General features: G+C 46.2%; 1 protein-coding gene across 1 annotated transcript in view; it reads left to right on the top strand.

Annotated features, from left to right (window-relative positions):
- The window catches only part of LOC119962093 (von Willebrand factor D and EGF domain-containing protein-like), a 423,161-nt gene that overhangs the window by 159,369 nt on the left and 239,561 nt on the right, over positions 1-24,231 (top strand). The window contains exon 9 of the mRNA XM_038789945.1: positions 4,088-4,161. Coding sequence (XP_038645873.1) covers positions 4,088-4,161 — 74 coding nt within the window. The remainder of the gene's footprint in view (positions 1-4,087; positions 4,162-24,231) is intronic.

Raw genomic sequence — 24,231 nt, 5'->3', positions numbered from 1 at the left:
TGGCCTGCCTTTGATTTAGTCTCCACTGGCGCCGGGGAGTCTGCCCCGGTACCGATTGTTTAAATGTTTCTCTTTTGTCCCCGGAGATAGCTCATTACTGTGCTAATGGCTTGTAGTTTCAGTTCTGTCGCTATCCTCTGGTGCTGTCATCTGAGGCTATCCCAGGCTCTCCACTGCAGACTTGCAGTGTTGCCGTAGGTACTCACATTGCCAGCAGAACCTCCTGCAAAAGAAGGCTTTGGGATGCCACCAGTTGGTCTTGCAATTGCAGGAGTGTCTCTGACATCCCTTCCAGCTCTGCCTTTGCGTTTCCAGCAGCTGATGGAGGAACCTATCCAAAGGCTGGGGTACAGCCTCTGTCTGATGTTGATCTGATGCTGTGAGGTACTCACCGGATAGCGACCCAGAAGCCTTCCTGCTAAGATCGTGCACCGATATGTGTCTTTGCACTGATGGAGGGTACAGATGACAACTGTGATGCATCTTCAGTGTCCTCCGTTGTAATCTCCTTGGAGGTCTGCTTCTGGTTTGGCAGATCCCTGCTGGTGGAAGGAACAAGCTGCTCTGGTAATTTTCCTAAAAGGAAAGAGACACTGTATTAGTGCATGGCAAAGGCAAAGGTCTAGGAGAGACAGAACTCACATGAGTTTTGGCAGATGGATGAAAGTGCAAAGATTCCCCCCTTTCCTCTCTCCCACCCACCTCGTTCTCCGCAGTGGCCCACTCTTGCTCATTTCCTGCAAACTCCAGTGCTCTCCTTGAAAGAAGACCGGATCCTCAGCTCTGCCATGCCACTGCCCATCATTGCTCGCTTGCGGCGGTTATGAGTAAGCCTGTCCTGCAGAGAGACAGATGGGGAGGTTTTGGGCTGAGTCAGATGGCAGCGATGCTTGACACGTGAGGGTGCTGCGCGTGAGCAGGGATGAATGATGAGGCGAGGATTATCAGGAGAGATGAGGAAGTATTTGGCAGGACTGGTGGTGGAGCACAGGGAGATGGCAGCAAATGGAGTCCATCTGGCATGGTGAGGGGTGACTGAGGGAGTGTGGTGAGAGAAGACAAGAAGCACTCATCCTAGTTTCATGGAGAAGGTCATTCATTTTGTTTCGATGCTGCATCCCATCCTCTTGTGGAGGGTACTGGTACACAGCAGCATGGTCACCGTCTCCCATGCTTGGGGGGGGGTCTCCTGCCCACCTGCATATCGATGGTAAACCTCCATACGATCCAACATTTGTGTCAAGAGACTCTCCGTAAACTGTGGAGCTGGCTTCTTGGCTGCCATCCTCCTGGCTTAACTGTGACCAAGTGCTGTGGACCCATTTAAATGCAGTGCCCACTTGATTGAACTGCTTAGATGAGCCCCGGGGTGGGTGAATCTGAAAGATACTCACTTCTCCGCCTTTGAAGGAATCCCCTCGGCTGCTGGTTGGCATGGTGTGAATATTTAATGAAGAGGGATCATGTGGCGGGGGCTGCTAATAATATATACATTGATGCAATTCCATTATATTGGGATTAATGCTCTTTGCAAGCGTGAATCTCATGACGTCGCCGACAAAGGGCAGGGGAAATTGGGAAACGCAATTTCTCTGGTGAGAATCGTGTTTGCCAATTCACACGGGAAGTAGGTGACAGGAACCTATCTGGCGCACACAGGTAAATACAGTCCCCACGGGGAATATGGCCTGGTCTGTACCCTGGCACTACTATGGGACTGACTACGGCATTGGAGGTTGACCGTGTGCGTGCGGCGGGTCTCCGTGTGTGTCCGTGTAGTGGTTAATCTTTTTTTAAACCCAGAGATGGGTGCCCCGACCTCTGGAAATCTGGGCCGGGATTCTCCCCTACCCGGCGGGGCGGAGGGTCCAGGCGTGTTGGAGTGGCTTGAACCACTCCAGCGTCGGGCCGCCCCAAAGGTGCGGAAGTCTCCGCATCTTTAGGGGCCAAGCCCTCACATTGAGGGGCTAGCACCCAGCGGGGGGTTGGAGAATCCCGCCCCTAATGTTGCTGCCATTTTCGGGCCACGTCCCACCAGCGCGACGCTGTGGGAAATGCCTCCAGGATTTCTTTGTTCTAAGTGCTGGACAATATGGCGAGAAAGGTCGACTGTGCAGCCAGTGAGATGCATGCCGCTTCTCTCACCTGAGCCAGTGCTGAGAAGAAGAAAAGGAAAATTCAACCCCTTGTTGTAACCGCCCAGAGCATGATACTGCTGCAGGGCATCACTTTCGGACATGTTCTTTGTTGGTCAGTTTCCTTTTAGTCAGGGAGGGAGGAGGGTGGTGTGGTGATGGGAAGCTGACTTATGGACTCCAACCCATGCCCGTAAGGTCCAGCTCCAGCTTCTCGCTCAGGCCACCAGTTAAAGTTGTGCTTAGAGCCATCTCATGCTTTCAGGGCAGCACAGTACCATAGTGGTTAGCACCGTTGCTTCACAGCTCCAGAGCCCCAGGTTCAATTCCCGGCTGGGTCACTCTCTGTGCGGAGTCTGCACGTCCTCCCCGTGTCTGCATGGGTTTCCTCCAGGTGCTCCGGTTTGCTCTCACAGTCCAAAGATGTGCAGGTTAGGTGGAGTGACCATGCTAAATTGCCCTTCGTGTCCAAAAAGGTTAAGTGGGGGTTACTGGGTTACAGGGATAAGGTAGATCCGTGGGTTTGAGTCGGGTGCTCTTTGTAAGGGCCAGTGCAGACTCGTGGCCGAATGGCCTCTTCTGCACTGTAAATTTGCTGATTCTATGATTCAGACCTCGATCTACATATTTAACTAGCAGCCCCACAGCTTCCGGCAAGTTACCAGGCCACTGTCTGCCAAGTGTCCACAAGAACAGTGAGGGTTTACATCCCTTTTAGTCTCAGCTCTCTTTATGGCACAAGGATTTTAGACATCGAAAAAAGAAGCTTGATATCAACTCTGGAGAAATCTTTGCAAAGCAAAATTTGTGAAGTAATGTAGAAAAACTTACATCAAAATATGACATCTAATGAAGTTTGTTTTATTGCGTAATTTTGGTTGTCAACTTAAATTGGGCAGTAAAGCAGGCTGTGCATTTGGCAGTTCTGTCTATTGAAATCAATAGGTGTCGTCATTTCAGTGAGTACATTTTCAACTTTAATTCTAAACAGGCGGTGTTCAATTCCCCAGAGTGGATAATGGCTCCTATTTAAAATGGAAGCTCTAGATATTTAAAGTGCTCCTGAGCGGAATATATTTTTGTTGAATGTAACCAGCTGCTCTTACGTTTAACAGCACCAGCTCTGCTCAACTGGTGCATGAAGCATTTTAAGCAGGAACATCTTGCACACACTTCTTCAGCTGCGTTGGACAGTGAGACATGCTTTGTGCAGGCTATTTACTATGTGAAGAAAGAACTGAAGAGATCTACCTAGCACTACCTGGTGGCTGTTTTACTGAGCAGCTGTGCAATATTAATCTGCGTGGAAAAATATGCCAATAAAAGTAGCCTCTGTGTACTTAATTGTGTGAGCTGTGTAAATTTAAAATAGGATGCACATTGAGGCAGGATGGTATTTGAAATTGTGTTGCTGGTGTTATAACAGAAGTTATAAAACGTTACTAGCGGCGATTTTGAGCCTGCACTAGCTGTGCCCACACTCGGCGATGATTGGGCAGGACAGGGCCATGGGATAGCCCCCGATACCTCCATGGTGGGGGTTGGGAGCTGTTAGGTTTCAGTGCTGGATGGGGTGCCATCTTTAAACCATGGGGGACGGTTGCTGGCGCGATCAGGCCCCGTCCCACCAGGGTGATGGCGTAAACCACGTCCACTCATTTTTTTTCTTTAAAAAGGCTCAATATTTGGAGGGAAGACTGGCCTGATCAACAGGAGAGTTACACACCGGTTTTCAGTCTGAACCGGAAAGGTTGTCAAATTCAGGTAAGAGTTCGCCCACTTACACTAGAACAAGATTTATGTGCAGATCCCTTTGATTTTATATTATGATATTGTTGGCAGTTGAGCTGTGTGTATCGTTAGTAAATTCAGATGAGTGTAGAATATTAATACTTACTTAATATATATTCTGTTCAATAACTTTTCTCCTTATTTCTATTCTCTTTATATAGGTGATTGTACAAGACATCCCAACGGGAAACTGTTATTCTTTCACTGATCCCCATATTATTACTTTTGATGGCAGGTCAGTGTTTAACAATATCAATGTTATCATTTGTTGTGACGATCTCTGTGTTCATCAAGGTGTACGGTGCCAGTCCTGGGAAGGGGCCTTTTTCCTTCCTTTTAGTCCCTGATTTCAGAAACAGGTACTGCCAATTTAGGTGTTCTCTGGTGGTGAAGGTTATATACATGTGTTTGGATTTTATCCAGAGGCAGTGGCCCCACTCACTGGTTAAAAGGTCAAGGGTGAGCCCCTCTCTGAAGGCCCTGGAAAACACCAATGGATCTTGATGCTGTGAGGCAATTAACTTCTTGAGGTTGTGGCTTCCACCCCGTGGGAAGATGCCCCACCTCCAAGAGCTGATGGCCACCCAGAAGTGATGCCCATTGCTGGCTCTGCAGTCGATCTCTGCCCAAGAGCCGTAGAGGAGACCGAGCTGGAAGGTGATTGGAGCAACTTCACCTGGGCACAGGGAGGTAGGCACTGGGGAGTCAGGCATGGCTGGGGTAGAGTGTAATCATACAAGCATAGAACAAAGGAATGAGAGTAAGCCATTTGGCCTCTTAAGCCCTATTCTGCCATTCAATTCATGGTTGATTCTTTATCTCAATGTCACACTCCCACTCTCTCCCTCTGCAGGCCATGAAGGGGGTAAAAGTGGGTGACACAACCTTTTCTGCTGAAGGGGACCCCTGTTCCTGGCAAATACTTGTAGCAGTGAGAGGAGGAATGGTCAGTTATGGTCTCAATTGGTCTGAGGCCAGACAATCACGACCTACCTGGTAATATACCAGCAGAATCAGGTAAATGATGGATACGGCCCTTCGGTCAGTCCACCTGATTTGATGCTATCTCTGACAGTCCATTCCTGGGTGATGATGGAGGGGCGGGTGGTGTAAAATTCATGTCATGGAGTGCCAGTTTGTATGAATGTGCTCTCCCAGTAATTTAGTGATATTTCCCTAAAGGGGAGTCCTCCACTGAAATCCCGTACTTTTACAGTATTCTGAATTCGCAAATGCATTTGCCCTCAAAATGAATGATTATCCTTCTTGCAGTCATCCATTTATTGGATTAAGCAGGCAACACCTTAAGATTCACTTCTATTACCTGATTCCTGACCTTGCATCCTGCATAAATCTCTGCTGCCTGTCTCCTACTGTGCACCAAGCCTAGTGCCTATCTCCCCTCTGCTTGTGATTTATATTGACTCCCTGTTGAGGAAATCCTTGGTTTTAAAATTCTCATTCTTGTTTTAAAATTCTTACATGGCCTTACCTGTCCCTCTCTATCTCTGTAATCTCCGTAAGCCTTAGAATCCTCCAAGACCCCTGTGCTGACTCATTTGGGCCTCTTGCACATATCTGATTTTCATCACTCTACGTTGGAGTCTGTGCCTTCAGCTGTCTTGGTTATTACCTCTGGAATTCCCTCAATCAGAATATTCACGTCTCTAGCTCTCCTTCTTTAAGATGTTCCTTAGCAGCTATCTGTTTGGCCAGCATTTTGGACACCTGTCTTAATATTGTCATAAGTGGCCACACGGTGCCAGGTTCTGTTTGATAACCCTCTTATGAAGTGTTTTGGGATGTTTTAGTTCATTAAAGGAGCTCTGTAAATAGGAGCCATTGTTGTTCACATTAACGCTCAGGGAAAATTGTGCAGGCTACAGCAACTAAAAAAATTATTTTGTATTAATGGAGAGATCAATGAGAACACACTAAAAGTATAGTTGCCAGCTAGGTAGATCAAAACATTCACAAAAGATAAATCACAAGGTTACAGAAAATGTTTCCTATTGATACAGTCTTCAATGTGATTGTTAAAAAAGGAACCCTTTGAAAATTCAGATCAAAACTTCATCTTTTGATTAGAAATCAGTATCCGAACTTTAATTAAAAATGAACTCAGGGTATTGCCACATTTTATAACAAAAGAAAAAAGGCTGGATTCTCCTGCGTCTAAGTGGCTGTATGTCAACGGAGGATCCGTGGAGTTCCACATCGGAAAAATCAGTGCCACACCCGCATCGATTCCGCACCCGCGTCGCATGGAACACCTGCAGAACATGCGAAAAATGGTGTGGGAATCGCCGGGTCCGTGATGGACACGCGCAGGGCTAACAACCTGCAGCCGCGCATACACTATACCGCCCCATACTCGCGCCGGAAAGGATGGCACCGGTTATGCTGGACCGTGTACCCGTCCACCCCAAAGCCACAGCCCACCTGCTGGCCACCTCCCACTATTCCCCCCAGCACTGGCCGGCCATCCAGCAGCATGGCTGTTGGCGAAGTATGGCGGTGCTAGACAATGTCCATACACCCTCTATCTTTCTCTGAAGCCACCACGTCAGATTAATTTTTTAAAATTTTTTTTTAGTGTGCCCAATACATTTTTTCCAATTAAGGGACAATTTAGTGTGGTTAATCCACCTACCCTGCACATTTTTGGGTTGTGGGGGCAAAACCCACGCAAACACGGGGAGAATGTGCAAACTCCACACCGGACTGTGACCCAGAGCTGGATCGAACCTCAGACCTCAGTGCCGTGAGGCAGCAGAGCTACTCACTGTGCCACCGTGCTGCCCTACCACGCCAGATTCTTGACTGTTGAGGCCACAGGTGACCACGCTGTCGGGAGGCCGGGCCAACCGAGGCGGAGCATCGCGTGTGGGCCCTGATAATGAGATGTGAACGCGGTTGAAACAACGTGTGGCGCGCGGCGCAATGGCACTGATTTGGAGGAGTTGGTGAATCCGCCATCAAACTGGTGCCTGCCGCGATTTTGGCATTGGGAGTAATTCTCTGCCTGAGAGCCGTTCCCGATTTTGCGTTGGGTAACGGAGAATCCCACCCAATGTCCTTGCTATAAACTACAACTCCGAAAGATCCATACTGCACTAAGTTTGCTATTGTTCTCCTGTATTAATAGCAACATGCCAAGGTACTTCATTGAGATGGAAGGAAAATAAAGGGCACTAGTCAGGAGAAGATATAAGGGATGGCTAAAAGCTTGGTGAATGTTTGAAGGTCGTTATGAAAGGAGGAGAGACAGGTAAAACGTGCTGGGGTTCAGGGAGGCTATCCTTGAGCACAGGGCATATAAGCAGCAAGGAACAGCGCCACCAATTCTGAGACAAAAGAAAGAGAAGAATATACTTGAAGGTAGAGTCATAGAAGTGGAATTTGGTTGCGGAGGGAAGGCGAGGTAATCTGATGGTGGAGGAAGTGTAATGCCACAAAGCAATTGAAAGGCGAGGATGATGATTTTAAATCTGAGGGTCCAGGAGTCAATTTAAGACACTGAGTACAGGGTGCATGCGAAAACTGGACTTGAGAAGTTCTTGAATAGCAGAACTTTGATTTTGTTGAAGTTGACAGAAGGTAGAAGGTGATGAGAGATTTGGAATATTCAATCTGGAGATGGTAAAGGCAGGAAGGAGCGTTTGAGCAGCAGATGAGCTAAGGTAAAAGGAAAGGTGGAAACGTTACAAAGGAGGAAGCAGGCAGGCTTTACAATGAAGATAGGGTCAGAAACTCAATTGGGATTCAGTTGGACACCAAGAGACAGTGGCCATAGGCAGGGATGAAGTTATTTTTTTGTGTGGTGGTGGGGCCTACAATCCAATGATGTTTCCTGACTGGTTTGAAAACCTCTGGTTTAGGGAGTCGCCAGTCTCCGGGTCCCCCTCCAAACCCCACTTGTTTTGTAAGCGCTCAACAAAGATTCAATTTGTTGCCAGTTAAGAGACATGATTGGATCTCAGCAGTCTGAGGTGGATTGAAATCCGGATGTAAGCGAGGAAACACAATTTTCAAATCACTGAACCAACCAACCTTAAATATTTTGTTCATTCACTTTAGTGCTGTGGATAGCTGCCTGTTCTTTAAAGAAAGCAAATTGGACTGCCAAAGAAACTGCACTATATATTGAAGGTTATAATGACATTCCTGATTATAGACTTACAGTACTGCTATTAGTCACTCTGGCACCTTGCAGTGGTGAAAAGGAGGACTTAATTTCAACACAGTTTGTGTCAGGAATGGAGTATTGTTCCTTGACATCGTTAGCTATCTATGGTACAGTAGTAGCCGTTCAGTGTGATGAGTGAGTGGAGAATTATTTATTCTTTGCAGTTGACAGCTTACATGTGTTATCTTATTTATGCGATCTGGCAGCTGGGGACATAAAACTCCACATATTCACAGTGCTATCTGGCGCTGCATATCTCCTTTTATAAACTGCAATAATCTGTTCCAAAAATAGTTGCTTTTCAATAAGGAATGTTGGGAATATACTTTTGCAAAGCACTAAGTTATTATTTTTTAAGAGTATGTTGGACTTGCAGTTCTGTTCAGTTAGTTCAGTGGAGTCTAATGTACAAAAGTATATATCTGGCTGTTGTACTTAATTTCTCACGGCGGCATTTTACTTTACTGTTTGTCAGGTCTGGATTGAGCAAAGCTGAAACGAGTTCAACAGATCGGGCCATACTTTACTCTGAGAGGCTTTCATTCCATCTTTTGAACAAATGTCCATGGGCGTGAGATTTACTCCATGTTGCTGTTGGGAGACAGCTTTACAGGAACTGAGCACCCTCCTAGTGGTGTACACTGCGCGTGCAACTGCTTCTTTGACTGCATGGGGCCCCATGTTTAGAAATGTGCCTGCACGGGCATCCGCTGTGGATGCTGAAGCAGCTGAAGTGGTGCCATTACGAAGTCACAGCCCTACTGGCTGATGTGACTTCAAAACTTCCAAATCTGGACCATGCAGTTCCATTGAATGAATTTGGTTGTTGCCCATTAAAGAACGAGCTTTCAGCTGCAAGAAGGGCACAGTCCGCGCAATACATAAAGGGCCAGATGCTCCAATACACAGGGAAGATAATTTTGAAGAATGTCTGCTATTGCATTGTCTTTGGAAGTACTGTTGTGAGTCCAAAGTAATGATTCCTAGTATCTTTCTGAGTGTGAGGTATTTATTGAACTGATGCAAAATGGCAGCTTATGGAGAGATTCTCTCATGGCAGTGGTCACATAACTCCGGCAAACCAGACAGGACATGAAGTAACGTTACAGTTGTTACCATCCCAGTTGGTGTTATAACTGGATGGGAATATCCATAATGGAACCGTGGCTCAAAAGATCCAGGGACGGGGTTCTCCGTCCCGCCACACCAGTTTTCCTTTCTTTTTTTAAAATTAAATTTAGAGTAACCAATTTTTTTTTCCAATTAAGGGGCAATTTAGCATGACCAAGCTACTTAACCAGCACATCTTTGGGTTGTGGGGGTGAAACCCACACAAATATGGGGAGAATAGGCAAACTCCACTCGGACAGTGACCCATGGCCGGGATTCGAACCTGGGTCCTCAGCACCGCAGTCCCAGTGCTAACCACTGCACCACATGCCGCCCTTGCACCAGTTTTCTGGTGCGCCACACCGCTTCCGATAGCGGGATTCTCCGTCCCACCAGCCGGCCAATGGGGTTTCCCATTGTGGGCAGCCCCACGCTGTCGGGAAATCCCCAGGCATGACCGCTGCCGGCGCAATGGAGAATCCCGCCAGCGGAGAATACAGTCCCGTACCTTTTAGTCTTTTTTTCTAAAACGTGGTGAGATACAATCACAAGACTGGTAATTAGATTGAACAACAAATAAAAATATTTATTAAACATGGAAAAAAATCAATTATGATAATATCCTCCTTTACTCCCTCATTAGTTTAACAATAAGGGCAGCACGGTGGCCTAGTGGTTAGCACAACCGCCTCACGGCGCTGAGGTCCCAGGTTTGATCCCGGCTCTGGGTCACTGTCCGTGTGGAGTTTGCACGTTCTCCCCGTGTCTGCGTGGGTTTCGCCCCCACAACCCAAAAATGTGCAGAGTAGGTGGATTGGCCACGCTAAATTGCCCCTTAATTGGAAAAAATAATTGGCTAATCTAAATTTTAAAAAAAAAGTTTAACAATTACACATAGATTTTAAGATTAGCATGGATTACAAAATACATTTTAAGCTACAATGGCCTCACTAACACAAAGTCACTTTAAGCACACAGATTGGCTGTGGTCAAACACACACTTCAATCTGAACTCAAGCTAGGGTCTGTGTGTTTCTCCTCAAAATCCACTCCCTAGATAATTATCATTTGAGAGTTTTTAAACTCCACTCCCATAACACATTTTAATATCTTCCCTCACAATAATGTTTTCGATTAGCAGCTTGCATCCCAGGGTTTCCAAATGACTCTTTTAAACAAAGCTTCCGCTCCATTTTTAACAGCAAATCCAATATCCAGGTTTTACACCATCCTCTTTAGGATTTCTTTGTCTTGACTGCTGCATACACAGTTCACAATTGTTTTAACTCTCGAATCCCAGACTCTATTAACATGTCATCATACATTTGGTTTACCTCTGAAGTCCATTTTCCCTCTTTAAATCCAGTTACTGCAATAATCTCTTTAAATAAAAACACTTTGTTTACTCTTCCGTGAAATCTTCTGAACAATACCTTAGCATATGTACTCATGACTTTGCTCACCTTCAGGCATTCTTTCTGTCCCAATTCCCTGATTATCTGGACAGTATCTGGTTCTTTGGGAAGTTTACCTCTTTGCAGCTCCCATCCTGTCCAGTCTTTTTCCTGGCAGAGTTGAGAGATGTCCACTCACTGGTGTATTTGTTCAACTCCAATATATCCAGCTAAAACTAAAACTTAAAAGTTTTTTTACCTTAAAAAGGGCCTCCAGTTGCTAAGCAATAGCCACATATTCCTGCTGACTTATTTATTCTTCATGCCACAGATGTCGCAAAGCACAATAGAAACACAGTTGGAACTTAACCACCCCTACACAAACATATTTGTCCAGCATGAATCTAGCTATAGGTTTTAATCTTCCAGATACAGGACGCTTACGTTAAATACACTTAAAACAATACCTTATTTCTAATGTTGGCCAATACAAATATAAATCCCATAAAACTACATTTTCTTTCCTACACATTTTCAAAACCCAACTTCCCATTTGCATAATGAATAAAACAGACAAATGATCCCTGTAGTAATCCAGGAGAGGCAGGAGTTCCGTCACCACACCAATATTTATTTACAATAACGATATTACAGGAGCAGCTACAAACAGTGCTGCTAGCAGTCTAGTCAACTTAAGACTGGCTCACAAAGCCTTACACAGGTGCTTATATGGGCACCCTCAATGAGCTATATTGAGGGAGCTCATACTCCAATTGCCAACCAATAAAGCCAATTGGAGTTCATTACACCTTCCTCCCCCAAGGTCCGAGGAATTCCTGCCAGCTGGCATTCCTCTGAGCTTCTTCCTGCTCCTCATGTCTGGGTCTGTCACCTCTGTGTCGTCCGCCGGGTCGTTCTCTGAAGTGGGCGGGGTGTACCTTATAGGTGCTCGTCTTTTCCTTGACGACTCCTTGGAAGTTGCTCGTCCTCCTCCTCGGGGAGAGGTGTCGCGGCGGCCTCGTCGAGTGTGTCCATCTCCGACTCTGATGACTGGATGACGGGGTCTGGAGAAATTGCTCGGGGCTGGGGTGTGGGTATCCTTTCCGTCTGGGCTATCCCAGCTTGAGGCGGTCCTGCTTCGCCTGCCTCCAGGTGTGGTTCTGCTACCCTTATTTGGTCTAGGTGTTTCTTCAGCACCTTACCTCCTATTGAAACCTCATAGGATATGGGCCCTGTTTGGGACTCTACCGTGCCTTTGACCCACGTTGGTCCATTTCCATATTTCTTGACCCAAACCGGTGCCCCCATCTGGAAATGTCTCTGCTGCCGACTATTATCATGCCCCCTGCATTGGGCCTCCTGTTGTTTCTCCACTTTCCCATTAAGAAGTTCAGCTGGCGGTATGCCCATTGTGGAATGCGTGTGGTCCTGTAATCAAACAGCCAGCGGGAGAGCTTTGTGTCTATTGACGCTGCCGGCTGCTTCTTGAGTCCCGCTTTAAGTGTCTGGACCGCTCTCTCTGCCAGGCCGTTGGTCGCTGGATGGTAAGGGGCTGTTTTGATGTGACGGACTCCATTTTCCTTCAGGAATTTTCCAAATTCCCCACTTGTGAATGCCGTTCCATTGTCCGACACCAATACCTCCGGCAGTCCATGTGTTGCAAACGAGGCCCTGAGCTTTTCAATTGTTGATGCTGTGCTTGCCGTGTTTACCCGGTGGACGTCCAACCATTTGGAGTGGGCGTCCACTATCACCAAAAACATTGAGCCCATGAAAGGGCCGGTGTGGTCAATATGCAGGCGGGTCCACGGTCTGCCTGGCCATTTCCATGGGTGCAATGGCGCCGCTGGTGGCACTCTTTGCCCCTGTTGGCACTCCTGGCACCGACGTACCAAGGTTGCTATGTCTGAGTCCAAACCTGGCCACCAAACGTAGCTTTGAGCTAGCATCTTCATTTTAGATACCCCTGGGTGTCCGTGATGTAACTCAGTTGAGATTGTCTGACGACCCTGAGCTGGGACGATTACCATAATAGGATACCGTCTTCTACGGTTATTTGGTCCCTTCTGCTCCAGTATGGGTGCATCTGGGGCTCCACTGGTCTTTCCAGTTCCCCTGTTAGCAGTAAATGCTTCATCTTGGCTAAAACTGGGTCTTTTTGCGTCCACAACCGAATATGTTCTGTGTCTACTGGTAGGGTGTCCAAAGAATTTAGAGTCATTACTATCTCATCTACTTTTGGTATTTGCGGCAGAGTGTCCGGGAGGGGAAGTCTGCTCAAAGCATCTGCATGTGCTACTCGCGTTCCCGGTCTGTGCTCCAGAACGTATCTATATGCCGCCAGTAGCAACGCCCAGCGTTGGATTCTAGCTGATGCAATCAGGGGTGGGGTATTGACTTGTCTTCTTTTAATAACCCTAATAATGGCTTATGGTCCGTCACTATGGTGAATTTCCGCCCGTACAGATACTGGTGAAATTTTTTTACTGTGAATATCACCGCCAGTCCTTCCTTCTCGATTTGGGCGTACTTCCTCTCAGCCATCGCCAAGGTGCTCGAAGCATAGGCTATTGGCCGTTCTTCCCCATTCCTTCCTCTATGGGCTAATAATGGCCTACGGGGGATGCATCACAAGTGACCACCAACTCCTTCCTTGGGTCATAATGCTCTAGGACATTTTCGGATGACAGCTGTTCCTTAATGTCCCTAAATGCTCAGTTTTGGCGGGTGGACCATTTCCATTCTTGTCCCTTTTTTAGTAGCTGGTGGAGGGGTTCTCGGATGGATGCCCTATTTTCAATAAATTTTCCATAATAGGTTACCAACCCTAGAAATGATTGTAACTCCTGGACCGTGGTGGGAGCTGGGGCTTCTTTTATTGCCCTTACTCTGTCTTCTAATGGATGTAAGCCTGACTCGTCTACTTTATATCCCAGGTACGTCACTTGTGGGGCCAGAAAAACACATTTTTCTGCCTTTGCGAAACGCCTGAGCACTTCCTCCAGGTTTTTCCTGAGAGCGGCATCTGGTAGCAGGACCCGTTGTGGTAGTCCCTCTCACAGGTATCTACCTCCATTGGCATGCCCTGTAGTTCCTGCGCCCCACTTGCTGCCTTTTCTAGGGACAGTGCGAGCTGTAACGCCTGCCTGCAGTCTAGCTCCATTTCCGCCAACAGGCGTTTCTGTATTGTGAGGTTGTTTATACCACACACTAACCGGTCCCGAAGCATTTCATTTAGCGTCGGGCCGAACTCACATTTTTCCGCCAGCCTTCTCAGGCGGGTCAAGAAATTCGTGACTGACTCCCTGTCTTCCCGCTTCACTGTGTAGAATCTGTACCTACGCAAAATGAGGGGTGGTTTTGGGTCGTAGTGCTCTTTCACCAATTCCGTTACTTCTTGGAAAGTTTTCGTGTCCGGCGCATCGGGATAAGTCAGACTACGTATAATGGTGAAAGCGGAGGGACCGCACGCCGACAGCAGGATAAGCCGTCTCATTTCATCCGTCAGTATATCATTTGCCCGGAAGAAGTAACACATTCTCTCCACATACTGGGACCAGTCCGCAATAGCCGGGTCGAATGCCTCTAACCTCCCAAAAAAACGGCATTTTTAAAATGACAAGGCTTACCCTCCGAGTGCGGCAGTTGGTCTCCGCAAAATTCGTAGTTTACCTCGTCGCCACTGTAGTAATCCACGGGAGGCAGGAGTTCCGTCACCATACCAATATTTATTTACAATAACGATATTACAGGAGCAGCTACAAACAGTGCTGCTAGCAGTCCAGTCAACTTAAGACTGGCTCACAAAGCCTACACAGGTGATTATATGGGCCCCCTCAATGAGCTATCATTGAGGGAGCTCGTACTCCAATTGGCCAACCAATAAAGCCAATTGAAGTTCATTACAATCCCCATTTCCTAATAAAAGATAAATTAGCACAAATGATCATGTGTAACTGTGAGTTACCCATGTTGCCCAGTATACACTCACTGTTCTCATGCATTGGTCAGTCTATGCACCTGCTTTACATACACCGTCTTTAAACCATGCAGGGCCCTTAATAGAATGCATGAGTATTGCCATTGGCTATTCGTCTTGTTGCGTGTGTCCAGAATGTGTTGTTCCCTTGACATTTATTCCTCTGGTAACTGTTGTTGTTCATTACCATTGTTGGGGACCTGTGGAACTCTAAGATTGATGGTGGTTCTGTATTCAGTACAGCTGATAGATTCCTTCTCCCTGAGCTGTGAAAGAACAACTACACTAATTGCTCATATATTCCTGCAGTTGTGCCAGAATATGTGGTCATTACTTCCACTGCATATGATCGAAGTGACAGTTCTCGACACTTATTTCAAGTTGTCAAGTTAGCTGACTTCTGTTGAGAGTGTTGAAGGTTTTACCCTAACTGGATCTCCAATGCTCAGGTCTGTCAATAGTTTGGAAATTTTCTCTAAGTGAAATTTAGCTTTCTGCCTTTTTACCGTGAATTTTTCACTCGTGCATGTTACTTCCACTTCAGTAGCTTTTGGCTACTGGAAGTATAGTTTTTGTGTGGCTTGAATATAATTTTGGACCGGACTACTTTTCATGCCTTCAGTCCGTGTTTTTATCCACTTGAAGATTGCCTTGTATATATTGATGCGAGATTTGCTTGACTTCTTGATGATTCCTTTAGCACTGCCGCTTTAGCTTTTCCATTTGACTGGGGATAGTATGGAGATGATCTGTCGTGTTCAATTCCCCAATATTTTGTGAAGCGACTAAATTCTTTACGTATGAACTGAGGATCATTATCACTCATCACAATGTCTGGACGGCTGTAACAAATGACATGTGCTTTTAGGCATTCAACTGTCTCCCCTTCCATCATTGAAGTCAGCTGGTCTAACTCCCAATAGTCATAATAGTCTTCTACAGTGACAAGATAATCAGGTTCTGATACAGTGACGAGAACCAGGCATCGTGCCTCAATGACCCTGACGTCTATCATTTTTTTTTCTTATAAATTTTAGAGTACCCAATTAATTTTTTCCAATTCAGGGGCAATTTAGTGTGGCCAATCCACCTAGCCTGCACATCTTTGGGTTGTGGGGGCGAAACCCACGCAAACATGGGGAGAATGTGCAAACTCCATACAGACAGTGACCCAGAGCCGGGATCGAACCTGGGACCTCGGCGCCGTGAGGCTGCAGGGCTAACCAACTGCGCCACTATGCTGCCCTTGACATCTATCATTAATTTAATAATCTTTATTGTCACAAGTAGGCTTACATTAACACTGCAATGAAATTATTGTGAAAAGCCCCTAGTTGCCACATTCCGGCACCTGTTCAGGTACACAGAGGGAGAATTCAGAATATCCAATTCACCTAACAGCACATCTTTCGGGACTTGTGGGAGGAAAATGGAGCGCCTGGAGGAAACACACGCAGACACAGGGAAAACGTACAGACTCCGCACAGACAGTGACCCAAGCCGTGAATCAAACCTGGGACTCTGGATCTGTGAAGCAACAGTGCTATCCACTGTGCTACTGAGCCACCCACATGGCATGATGTTCTTCGAAAGGTTAGTCATGAGGCACATCAACTCCATTCTTCCAGACTGCCTTGATCCACTGCAATTTGCTTACCGCCACAACTGATCCACAGCAGTTGCTAGCTCCCTGGCTCTACATTCATCCCTGGAGCATCTCAACAACAAGGACTGTTGTCAGTATCCTGTTTATTGACTACAGCTCTGCCTTCAACACCATAATCCCACCCAAGCTTATATCAAAACTCCAAAACCTAGGACTTGGCTCCTCCCTCTGCAACTGGATCCTCGACTTCCTGATCTATAGACCACAATCAGTAAGGATAAACAACGACATATCCTCCATGATAGTCCTCAATACCAGGGTGCCACACAGCTGTGTACTTAGCCCCTTAATATACTCCTTATACACATACGAATGTGTGTCAAAATTCAGCTTGAATTCCATCTATAAGTTTGCTGATGACTCGACCATAGTGGATCAGATCTCAAACAACGATGAGTCAGTGTACAGGAAGGAGATATGGGCGGCATGGTAGCACAGTGGTTAGCACTGTTGCTTCACAGCTCCAGGGATCCAGGTTCGATTCCCGCCTTGGGTCTCTAACTGTGGGGAGTCTGCATGTTCTCCCTGTGTCTGCGTGGGTTTCCTCTGGGTGCTCAGGTTACCTCCCACAAGTCTTGAAATATGTGCTTGTTAGGTGAATTGGACATTCTGAATTCTCCCTCAGTGTACCCGAACAGGCACCAGAGTGTGGCGACCAGGGGATCTTCACAGTAACTTTATTGCAGTGTTAATGTAAGCCTACCTATGACACTAATAAAGATTATTATTCGAGAACTTAGTGGCATAGTACAATGACAACAATCTCTCCCACAATGTCAGCAAAACTAGGGAGCTAGTCATCAACTTTAGGAAGCGAAGTGTCATCTATGCCCCGATCTCCGTTAATGGTGCGATGTGGAGACGGTTGACAGCTTCAAATTCCAAGTGTAAGCGTCAACAACAATCTGTCCTGATCCACCCACATTGTCGCTACGACCAAGAAAGCACAACAGCACCTATACTTCCTCAGGAAACTAAGGGAATTCAATATGTCTATATTGAATCTTACCCAGTATTACAGATGCACCGTAGAAAGCATCCTATGTTGCTGCATCACAGCCTGGTATGGCAACTGCTCGGCCTAAGACCATAAGAAACTACAGAGAGTCGTGAACACAGCCCAGTCCATCATGCAAACTCGCCTCCCATCCATTGACTTTCTACACCTCCCGCTGCCTTGGGAAAGTGGGCAGCGGAATCAAAGACCACTACAAACCTGGGCTATTCGCTCTTCGAACCTCCTCCATCGGGCAGAAAATACAAACGTTTGAGAACAGGCACCAACAGATTCAAAACCAGCTTCTTCCCTACCATTACCAGTCTCCTGAATGGCTCTCTAATGGACTGAACTGATCTTTCTACGCAGCTTCTCTACAGCTGTAGCACTGTATTCCGTATGCTTCACCCGATGTCTGTGTCTGTGTATTGACATTGTGTATTTATGTATGTCCTATATTTTTCATGTAAGGAGCAACATGCCTGGACTGTTCGCAGAACAATACTCTTCACTGTACTTTGGTATACGTGACAATCAATCGAACTCTAGTTTCATCCATGGTCTGTCTGGGATGTCATGTGTCATCGTTTGTTTAGTTTGGTACTCATTACAAGCACCTCACGGGCCAATGTGGTCTTTAACTTTACCGTTCCTGTTTGGTCGGTTGAACACTTCTCTTGCCTTTCTCATACTTGACTCAATTTTTGGATGGCTTGCATTTCCACACAAAGGCTAAAAGAAGTATGGGGACTGCAGCTTCACTGTCTCTGGGTCTTCAATAAAATAAACAAAGACCGCAGAGTATATGGAGAGGAGTAGCTCTGTGTGATGCCCTCTGCCACATTAGAGCTAGTCTCCGCCATGCTCATTGACAGTGACAGGAGGCCGTCTAACAGGCCAGCCTATGTACCAGCATCTCGGTGTGTAAGCCAACCAACATTCTCCTGTGTACTGTCCCATCAAGGTCCTCATGTGAGTGCTCTGCAACAGGACGCATCTACAATCGCACCTTTTGGTGAGTTGGCATTTTAATCATTCTTAATCCCTGCTCTGGCTGCAGTCGGTTGTGCCCAGTGCACATTCCCACTCTATACCAGCCTGTAAGGTGCCAGTATCTGAGCTGGGGCTGTGTGTGTCAGCTAAAGTGACAAGGCCTCTCGTCAGTGGTGAGGTGTTGCTCTCACTCGTTCTTTTGGGTTGAGAATCTGAAGTGGACGGTTCAGATGAGGAAAATGGATTGAGGTGGCAAGCAAAGGATGTATGGTCGCACCATCTGCAGCCTGCTGATCATGACATATATCATAGAATTTACAGTACAGAGGGAGGTCATTCGGCCCATCGAGCCTGGACCAGCCCTTGGAAAGAGCACCCTACTTAAGCCCACACCTCCACCCTAGCCCTGTAACACAACCTCACCTTTTGTGTTGGACACTAAGGGCAATTTAACATGGCAAATCCACCTAACCTGCACATCTTTGGACTGTGGGTGGAAACCAGAGCACCCAGACGAAACCCACACAGACAGGGTGAATGTGCAAACTCCATACAGACAGTGACCCAAGCTGGAAATCGAACCTGGGACCCTGGAGCTGTGGAACAAGTGCTAACCACTGTGCTGCCATATAGCATTGGAAGGGCCTGTTGGGAGTTGTGAAGGCGCATAAAGCTGGAATATCCTTAATATTCTCAGTGATGCCACAGGCTTCATTGCATCTCCCACCATGCCATCTTCTCCATCGGGCTTTGAAGATGCAAATGCTCTTCTCCCCCATCTGTTCTGCTCTGCGCCCTTCTACTGTGTGTCTCTTGCCCTGCAAGGGGGAAGATAGAATGCTAGTGATTGTGTTGCATTGTTTGGGGTGATGTGCCTGCTTTGGCTGAATAGCCAGATATGTGTGGAAGCAGTGGAAGCTGGATGTGAAACTGGCATCTTTGGACAAGTATCACCTTAGGATGTCTGCACACTTTAGTGTTACTAAGCTGTCCATCAGGAGCAGAGACAAACCTTGAGCCTTGAGGCCTATCACATTCCGCCAAGTCAGCCCATGGTCCCAATCTCTCTTTTATATTTGTCCAGGTGGGTGTAAGGTAGAGTTGCTTTAAAGTTTGAAAAAAAATGAAAAGAGAAGCCTTTGGGCCTAATGGCAAAAGATGCATGGGAACAATATGATGTCAGTCACCCTTTTCAGTTCCAGGTCACTTTCAAGCTCATCAAAGATATGGCTGAGGATTTGGAATTGCAAATCATTTCAGCTATCATTGCAGCTGAAAGTCAGGAATATGACCAAATCTTGGAATCTGTACCTGTGAGACCTGTTGTTGCTGGAAGACACATGTTTCTCTTTCAAGCTAATGGAGCAAATCCTCTCTTATCCCAAAGGGCTGCAGATGGAGCAGCTGTCTTTTTAATAACCTGCACTCACCAAGGTCAAAGGTTGATCGGAGTTGATTTGAATAATACAACGTGGAGCTGCGTAAAAAACCATCCTGTGAAACAGAATTTCCGAAGCTCCGGCAAAACATTTTGGCATCAAATGCATATCGGCTGTGTTACAATGAGGCAAGGAGACGTGGAAATTTGACAGTAATAGGGTTTTTGTGAAAAGGATATACTTGCCAGTACAGTGAATGTTTAACTGTTCACAGGCTGTGACCAGGAAAGAACCAATCCAACAGGTTTTCTTGTGTTTAACAAAGAGATTAGCTTTATTGTACCTAACCCATTCTAAATGATAATAAATTATGCTCTCACACAAAGATACACACACAGACACATACACACAGACACACAGTCACACACACACAGACGCACACACATACACACAGATACACAGACAGAGACACAGACACACACAGACACACAGTCACACACACACAAACACACACACATACACACAGATACACAGACAGACACACACAGACACACACAGTCACACACACAGACACACACAGACACACAGTTACACACACTCATACACAAAGATACACACACACAGTCACACAGACACACACACATGGTAGACGGTCAATCATTTGGTGACTTGGCAGGTTTCAGGATGAATTTGGTGGTCCTGCTGTTTCCCACATGGATGTGATTTAAAGATGTAGCCAGCTGATTTGGCTGTGCTTCTGGAAGCAGTAGTGCTTCTGGAAGCAGTTTATTTCTTTCAAGAAGTCTCTGTCGGGCATCCCTGGGTGGTTGTGGTCAGCAGACATGGTTCAAAAGCTTGCAAGGTGGGTGATGCACCATCAATTGGACTCGAGTTGTAGTGAAGTTCCAAACAACAGGCTTTAATACGCTAGATGTGAGCCAGGCAGTGATCGTACAGAGAAAGGCCGACTGCCAGCCAACACAAGCTCTTATACCCCGCCTTGTAGGCGGAGCTACCAACCTCTCACCCAATCGGCGGGGATCACATGACCAGCCACAACCAATTGGCAGAGAGGCACATAACTTGCCTGGGCCAATGGGCAGCGAGGCTGCTGTACCAATGGCAGCCTGGTTTTCCGGTAATATGATCTCTCTAGCCATACTACCACAGTGGGTTGGGGAGGAAGGAAGGACCCCACTCATGTCTTCTTTCATCAACTTCTCAGTTCTTTTTTCTCTTACTGCAGAGAAAGCAGAAACGTAAACACACAAAGGGCAGGTTCGTCACATGACTGTCAGCCAATGATTCAAACATTCTCATTATTCACATCAATCACAATCTTATTGAATGGCGGAGCAGACTCGATGTGCTGGATGGCCTACTTCTGCTCCCTTGTTTAATGGTTTTATGGTCTTATTCATGTATCAATTCCACGTTGAAACTTAATCAATTCCTGTCTGGGAATTGCCGACTCAACCAAGGCCCCATTTTCCGAATGATTAGGTTTAAAGTATTCCCGTTTTAGCTTGAACATTTCATGTCTGGAAACCTCTCAGCTAGGCTCTCATTGTCAAAGTGATTAGGTTTCATGTTCATCTCGAGCATTCAAAAACCTCAGGCCTTGCTACCTTCCTCATGAAACAGGATATGGCAGTTCACTCATATCCCACTGGTCATTGTCCTTGATGAGTCTTTGTAGATATGGAGCAGGATTCTCTGTCAGCGAGATCCTCTGCTTCGCCGGCAGCGCACTCATGCCCATGGGTTTCTTGAAGGTGTGGGATGGCCACAATAGGAAACCCCATTGGCCGGCTGCTGGAACGGAGGAGCACCCTGGTGGCGCGTGATAACGGGGCTGGCGGGACAGAGAATCTCCCCATGGTGTCTCAATGGATTGGGGTGCGGAAGGTACCTTGATACAAATTTGGTAGCCACCTTTGTCTGAAAGCACAAGTCAGTTTACCCTCTTTTTAAAAGTTCAATTGAAAATCGCTTATTGTCACGAGTAGGCTTCAAATGAAGTTACTGTGAAAAGCCCCTAGTCGCCACATTCTGGCGCCTATTCGGGGAGGCTGTTACGAGAATTCAGATTTCTAACCAGTAAATTACAAATCATTATATGAAGTAAAGCACATTTTTGTGACAGCTGGGGTAGCAGAGTGAAAAACAGTAGATGACACTGAATGCACAATTCTTATCATGCAATCTATTCTTTCCATAAATATGTTGCATTCAGCTTCAAAGTGACAACAGGGAATAATAAAAAAGATAAACCTAAAGGCATTGTTCTGAATGGGCAAAGCATTCACAACAAAATTGGTGAATTAACAGGGATGGAAATAAATAGGTTTGATCTAATAACCATTATAGAGACTTCGCTACAAAATGACAAGGTTAGGAATTAAATATTCCAGGATATTGAACTTTTAGAAGAGATAGTGAATATAGAAAAAGGGAGTTGGAGAGCCTGATAATGAAGGATGCGCTAAATGTCGTTTAGGGAAAGGGCTGCAGTTCAGAAAATTAAGTTGGAGTTTGCTGGATGGAAGGAGGAAGAAAAACTGTTGGGAGCAACTTACTGGCCATCTAGAAATAGTACTAGAGCAAGGTAGAATATAAGCAGGAAATCAAAGGTTCACATTGTTAAGCTTCCGAACCAGACCACAACATTTGTTTGGATACTGGACAAGAAGCCCAAACATGTTTTAACATTTATAAAATTGTGATGAAAGGATACTTTGCTCCAACAGTGATTTCACTGACCAAAAGGTATGCCTTATATAAAAAAAAACGTTATTCTTAACACAGGATTAGATACATTAGCATCACAGAAAATATCTTATAATTAACAGTTAAACAATTCCTAACAATAAAAGGAAACACTTTAACTTCTAGATACCTTCTCTATCTCCATTGATTAAAGCTTACAGGTCAAAAGTCACTTATAAATAAAGTTAGCAAACTGGGTGACTTGCTGTACACTTCAATAGAGATTTTTTGGAAAGACTGCTCGGAGAGAGCAATAGAGACCTTTTTAGGCACCAACTGCAAGCCTTGCTGTCCTTTAGAAATTAAAAGTTAAACTGCCTGCTACAGACCTGGGGCCTGATTCTCTGCAACCCGACGCCAAAATCGCGTTTGGTGAGGGGGTGGAGAATCCAGTTTCCCGCATGAAATCGGGACCGGCACCGGTTCAGCGGTTCTCCACCTCCCCGAAAAGAAGCATACTTGGGGGGTATGCCGCACCAATTATCCACCACCTGAGCCCATTACCTGAGGCCCGCCCCGCTATTGTCCACCCCCTACTGGCCACATTTACGAGGCATTAATGACTCATGGTCCTGCCATGCGGACTCAGTTCGCATCCTCCACATTCGGGCGAGGGCTGATCTGAGGGCGGGGGGGGGGCCTCATTCGGGACTGGGGTATTTTTGAGCAGGCGGTCTGGGCCGGGCACATGGCCAATTGGGGGCACTAATTCCGCGGTCCAGGTCCACGGTCCAGGTCCGCGGTCTGCATCCGCCATGGAGCACGGCATGGTCGCTGGAGGCCGCCACCATGCGCGGCCTCTGACCCGAAATTGCGCGGAGCCATATCAGCAGCTGGAGCTAGCTGCCTGCTAGCCCCATGCAAAGCTGCGAATCTGTGGCCTTTTGACGCCAGTTGTTCTGGAGTAAAAGACCACAGTTCTCATGAGGGCGTGGGGACTGAAATGGAGATTCCAGCCCCTGGCCTTTCCATTAATTACATAATCTCTACACCATTCAGATCCCCTGAGTGGCTTACCAAAGTCTAAACACAATGTCTAAAATTATCTACTCTCCAGGGAATCTTCTTTCCACAAATAAAGTCAATTAGGTCTCTCTTTGTAAATACAGACATGGTTGAAATGAATGATGATCTCACTTTTACGACTTCTTGATTGCCCCTTTTTCAGACACAGAGGGCAGGATTCTCCATCTGTTCACAGCAACGGGATTCGCCGGTCCCACTGCAGTGAGTGGGAGATTTGGCTGAATCAAATTCTCCGTCCTCTCTAGCAACAGGGCCGACATGCAGCAGAGCATTGTGGTCAGAGTCTGCCTGTTTGTTAAACCAAGGTTTTTTGTTTAAATTACTGCAACAGATATATAATACCATCTATTTAAAAGATTCCTACATTCATCACTACATAATGATAGTACAATAATCAGGGGGGGACTTTAATTTTCATCGTGACTGGGAAAACAAATTTGGCAGTAATAGTGTGGAGGACTAGTTCATTGAATATAAGCAAGATAGTATTCTTGATCAGTATGTGAGGAAATCAACGAGGGAACAAGCTATTTTAGGTTTAGTATTGTGCAATGAGACAGGACTAATTAATAACCTTATGGTAAAGAAGCCTTTGGGAATGGTGATCGTGATATCAATTTTACATTGATTTTGAGAGTGAGTTAGTTAAGTGCAAATTAATTTCTTAACTCTGATTCAAACAAGCTACCTAAGGATGAGGGGTATGGTGGCTGTGGTAATTTGGGGAACTAAGTAAAAGGAAGTGACGGTCGATGCTGGAAGGATCTATCCCCTTGTTCAGGAGTCTGTAACTAAATAGGCAA

This window comes from Scyliorhinus canicula, chromosome 2 (assembly GCF_902713615.1).
Source record: "Scyliorhinus canicula chromosome 2, sScyCan1.1, whole genome shotgun sequence".
Lineage (NCBI taxonomy): Eukaryota > Metazoa > Chordata > Chondrichthyes > Carcharhiniformes > Scyliorhinidae > Scyliorhinus > Scyliorhinus canicula.
Note: the sequence above shows the minus strand (reverse complement) of the source record. Positions and strands in the feature narration are given on the sequence as shown.